Source organism: Pholis gunnellus, assembly GCF_910591455.1.
Source record: "Pholis gunnellus genome assembly, chromosome: 6".
Lineage (NCBI taxonomy): Eukaryota > Metazoa > Chordata > Actinopteri > Perciformes > Pholidae > Pholis > Pholis gunnellus.
In genome coordinates this window covers 3227091-3232587 of record NC_136532.1, presented here as the reverse complement: position 1 = coordinate 3232587, position 5497 = coordinate 3227091, and the positions used below count along the sequence as shown (strand labels likewise).

Sequence of the window (5497 nt, the reverse complement as noted above, 5' to 3'; positions counted from 1 at the left end):
TACAGTTACATTTTTTTTTTTTAATTACATAAATTGTACTTGTCTATTTTTTGTGTGATGGTTTTAAAAAGAACAAAATAATTTTAAAGTGTAAAGGAAATCTTAGTATTTTTGTCTTAAAATATTGATGCAGGATTTATTCTCTAAATAAATACATTCATCTGTTACCTGCTTGTTTTCAACTTTCTGTGACATCATTTGAAGCGCATGTTTCCTTAAAATAAAAGACGAAAAATTCCAACGCTCCTTTAAACATTGGAAGTCTTTAAACATTTACATTGAGGGGTTTGTCCTCTGCCTCAAACATGAGATTGTGAGAAACGAGTGTCTGATGTATTTTGAGGAACCGACGGTTGAACAGAGTCAAAAGAGGAAGCGGTGAACAAATATGGCTCCACCACAGATCAGTGAACAGCTCGGAGGAGCTAGAAACAGGAAATGCTGATCATCAGACAACATGAAGTGAAGTCAAAATGGAGGACACAGCGCTGTATTTAATAAGGCTTTATTGGTACATTATAGGATTTCCAAAAGTTATCAAGTTTGAAAAGATGTGTAAGAAAGTTATATCATGTATTTAATGTTACAGAAACGGCTACTTTTCATTATTCTCTTCAAAAAGACGGATAATGTAGAAAGAAGGAGAGAACAAGCAGCTTCCATTTCAACCGGCTCAGAGTGACGCAGCACGTCACGCTTCCTCGATCAGTTACAGGAGGACAGTTTTCATGAAACGACTTAAATTTTCTTGAGAATTCAAAAGTTTATTCTGTAGAAACATATTTTGGGATCATGGCAAAACAAAGATTATTAAAAATCACAATGTTGTCCTCGTCATTTTTTATGATGTTAAATAAGCTTTTCTAGCCTCAAACATGATTTGATCAAAGGACAAGAGCTGTACAACAATATTAACTTTTAAGATATGCAGATAAAGAACATGTTTGAGAGAATACTGTCTATAACTTGTAGCCTAGTCCGGATCTACTGATGTGGCAGAAGAGCGTCATGGCGAAACACATCCCCAACACCTGTCGACAAACCAGACGAAACATCGAATTTGAAAGCTGCATTCAATTCTAACTGTGCTCACTTCAAGCTTCCAACAAGCTGAAAATGTGCTCCGATTGTGTACGGAGAACGTTAACAAAGACGGTGTTCCTTGCAGTTTGGTACTAAGTATGAAGTATTTTGAGATGGTAAATATGCATCAGTTTACCTCGATAATGCAGAGGACAATGACAGAAATCCCAGTGGTCAGGAAATTCTCCTCAAACCAGTTCTGCAAGGTTATCAGACAACCCTGCAAACAAAGAGCCTCCAGTTAGAACCGTTACCAACAGTCTAATGCAACGCTGAGGCATCGGTCTGCAGTGTGTCTACCTTTTCTCTGTACTGGGCCTGTGGGCTGTTACAGTTGCTCAGGCAGCAAGAATCGGGCACTTTGTCTCCCCAGTCCGTCCGATTATTGACTCCACAGCAATCAAACTGAAACAGATTTTTAAAGAGGTTTTACGATAACCGACTGAGATGTCTTCGCTCTCTGTATTTCATTCTTTCATGTGAGCTGCTCAGTGTGTCTGTGCTCTGATCCACTCACCTGCACCTGAATCAGGTCCCACTCACTCATCACATCCGTGGCGTTTGCAGTCTTTCCTTTGGCCTTTTCCAAACCCTTGTTGAGATCCTCTTTCACAATTCTACCTATCTAAATAGTGAGGAGAGATGTTCAGATTATACATAGTTGATATGTGTTTCCTCCATTAGTACAACATGGTGTGAGCACTGATGGACGTGACCCTACCTCGCTCTCGTACATGAGCAGCAGGCACGCTGCAGTCAGCTCCACCAGCATCAGGAAGAACAGCAGCAGGAAAAACTGTCAACAGAATCATCCACGTCAGTCGGGTTGTACGTTTCATCTTTGAAACACATTCAAATACCACCACACACCAGCCACAGAATTAAGGGGAGATTCCTCAACACAACAAGATTGTTCAAATATATTGTCGGCAGTCAAATCATAACGTTAACATCAGGTGTGATTAATGTTCACTGTCTTAGTTTAAGGTGTTAGCATCCCAACATGCACCGACGTACAGCTGAGGTCGGTGGGGATGAGCTTTACTTTTGCAGGGATTTGGTCGTGTTTAGAAATGTGAGTGATCATCAGCATCCGTCATCTGAGGAACATGAATCTGTTGGAACCACATTTTATGGCAATTCATGCTACAGCTGTCGAGACATTTCCCTCAAAACCTGAAAGTGGTCGGATTCCATCTCAGGGGACCATGAATGTCTGGATCAACTTTAAGGGCGACCACATAGTACGAGGGCACAAACGAGGTCGCTTCCTCCTGTGCACTGAGGGATTATTAATGGGATTTTGGGTGGGCTCATTTTTGGTTTTTACCTTCAAATACAGTGGTTTAGATCATCTGGATAAAGTGTTGGCTTGTTTCCAACCTGTCTGGTCTTCTGGGTTAGACACCTGTGCAATGTTGCCATGTTCCCAGAGTACAACGTGATTCTAACTGATAAAAAACAGGTTCGAAACTATGAAGATAAAACACCACGTTCTAAAGGATCCTTTCATTTATTAATGATGTAATACTGGGGATAGAACGCATGTAAAGAAGAGTAAAGTCGATCTCAAACAGAAGTATCGTCTATACTTCTTTCACAAAGATTTCCACCACGTCTCTTGTCGTAGCGTTGCTAGAAATGATTTGTGACGACAACCGATGCCTGAGAACAATCAAGCCTGCAAAATAGCTGAAAGTAACTCGTTTTCTTCTAGTGCTATCAAGCCCTGCAGTTATGCTTTGCTTTCATTGGTCCAGGTTTTTGGGTCTCCTTGTACGAATGAGATGAATGGAATTGAAGTCGTGGCGTTTACAGCATTAAAAAATACACATCGTCTCACTTACACTGGCAAATGTACAGAGCACACTGCCCACAGCTGAGAATGGAACTAAGGCTTGTGGTGAACGGACTCATCACTACTACCTGTGTATTAAGGAATGTCTGTGAAACGATCAAAGATAGATACTTGATGAGAGTCGGTGTGAATAACCGACTCATTTATGTGGACATTTTGGAAAAGTCAGCAGGTTTTGTTCTGCGTCATCATCTTGCGACACGTTGGGGGGCCCAACAACCCCCAGGGTCTCGTTAGGGTGACAGCGTACAAAGAACGTTGCTTAAAACAGAGAGAGTGGTCATGAGGAGTGAGCAGATGGACTAGAACAACAACAACGACCAGTGTGAGCACCCGTGGGTGCCGTGTGTGTGTGTCGTACCGTCAGCAGGAGACAGCGGTTCTCCTTCAGAGCGCCCAGGAAGCCCAGGAAGGACACGCAGGTGATGATGATGCCGCTGATCAGCAGCATGTTGGCTGAGTTGAAGCTGGCCAAGGTCGGGGTGAGAGCAGCCATCCTGAAGTTGACCATCATGTAGACGCCGAAGCTCAGCACCGCCACGCCACAGATCTGACGGGATTATTAGAACGATGACACATGGATGCTTCAGAACGATAATCCAGATATATCCTATGTCATTATACTGTGACACAGAGGAGCGTTCTTTTCTTCATAATGAGTACTTCTACTTTCAATTCTTTAGTTACATTTTACTGTTGATACTTTTACTGAAAGGCCAGCTTTGTTCTATGTGACTAATGGGGACATTCTTTGAAATTGGTCCAGTTGAAGTATTTGGAGCGCTGCAGCAGGCTGTAATGAAACCGCTCGGGGCAACTCCTCCCCATCAATGTACGCCCACTAAAAGTGTTTGTGTCTGACAACACGATGGAAAGAACCCGACAGAGAGAGAAACCTTTTGCTTTCCGTTTTGTTATTGTGTCATGTGACTTGTTGCCAGAAGACGGTGGAAACGTGAGTGAGAGTTGGAGAGGAGTGCCGGGGGTTGTCAGAGTTTGGGAGCACAGAAAGCTTAGCTTCATGTTTTCTAAAATATTTTCAATGTCTGAATACTTCCACAATGTGGATGTGAGGCAAGATTTCAACGCGAGACTTCCCAGAGTGAGACCGGATCAAGTGATTCCTCCGTAGGGTTCTCTCCATAATGTAGTCAGACACTTCTAATCACTACCCGAGCCTGTCAGTGGACCGGAGCCATTTCAACACAGCCTGGTCTCCAGCGCTCGCCCTCAATACTGAACCAGTTTCAAAACTTGCCGTCCACATTAGTCACTTAGACACAAACACATGGAACATATAGAGTCCAGGTTGAGAAATACCAAAGCTAGCTAGCAAAGGATCAGAATACTTTTCATGTTATTAGCTGCGCTACACCACAACATGTACCATAGTGACCTAATGTGATGCTGGATGATTAAGACAATACGTACAAAACAAAGGAAGTTGGCGAAACACATGGTGTACTTTAAACACTTGAGGCAGCCTTGAGCCATTCTGTAACACCTCTGATCAGACCTGCAACAAGAAACATTCAGATTAACATATTTCATCCAATATGAACAGAGAAAGACAAAATTAATCTGTTCTGAACTAATTTCAGTCTTTTGTGTGTGTATGTGTGTGTGGCTGACAAAGCGCCATGACCCCATCTCACTTCCTGTTTCCTCCCAGTTTAGATGCAGAGTTACAGAAATACATTTCACCTTCATTAAACAGGACGTGTATTATAGTTGGTGTTGCTGATGACATCACTAGGGTTAGGTCTACTGTTGAAATGAATACTTCTGGGTACAAATGATAACTATCACCACAATGTATATATTAAAATATTGAAATATCAGAAAACTCAAATAGTTAATCTATTTATAACCGATTCTTGTAAGAATGATTAATAAAGATGGATGCCGGAATAGCATCATTTTGCTCACATTTGATCTATTTCTAGGTCTACTAAACCTTTACATACTTCGACTGAGATGACTGACCATGTTGGTATTTTAAGTAATTATTACGTTCTTTTAATTCTTTATTGGATTTCCTTTTTTTCTAGTATTCTCTAGAGATACGACGTCAACACAGAAAACGCTCTAACAGAATATCTGAGCCTGACACTCAGAAGACACAAATACAGAGCAGAAATAAAGGTCTTACCAGCTTAGGAGAATAATGTGCTCGTCTCTGTTTTCACACTGCTGTTGCTGACACTTCCCTTCTCATGGTGTGTGGACCGTGCAGCTCTTTGTGGGGCTTTCAGCACCTCCTTCTCACTTCCTCTTTCTCAGTATAAGCAACATGGAACATCTATGACAGAAAGCGTGGCAGAACCAAAATAACAGCAGCAAAGTGTCTGTGACACACTTCTGTTATTTAGACTACATATACATGTTCAGAAATAAACAGACAAACTGTGGTCAAGAGCTTTGGGGTCGAAAACATGCTGAATGAGGTGACAATTATGTCAGAGAAAAATAGTATCAGATTTATTCAAAAGCTAAATATTTTCACAATAGGTCACCAAACTCACTGCACACATGGCTTTACAGATGTGGTGAGCT

At 41.5% G+C, this 5497-nt stretch overlaps 1 protein-coding gene across 1 annotated transcript; it reads right to left on the bottom strand.

The window, feature by feature from the left end:
* Positions 1-489: 489 nt before the first annotated feature.
* LOC306697141 (leukocyte surface antigen CD53-like) lies at positions 490-5209 on the bottom strand. Its single transcript, XM_079160899.1, has 8 exons — positions 5094-5209; positions 4373-4457; positions 3303-3491; positions 1805-1879; positions 1601-1708; positions 1384-1488; positions 1220-1303; positions 490-1031 (listed from the first exon to the last, which is right to left on the bottom strand). Exons 2-8 carry the CDS (start codon positions 4433-4435, stop codon positions 960-962), a joined length of 696 nt encoding a protein of 231 aa, XP_079017025.1. The 5' UTR covers positions 4436-4457; positions 5094-5209; the 3' UTR covers positions 490-959.
* Positions 5210-5497: the final 288 nt, after the last annotated feature.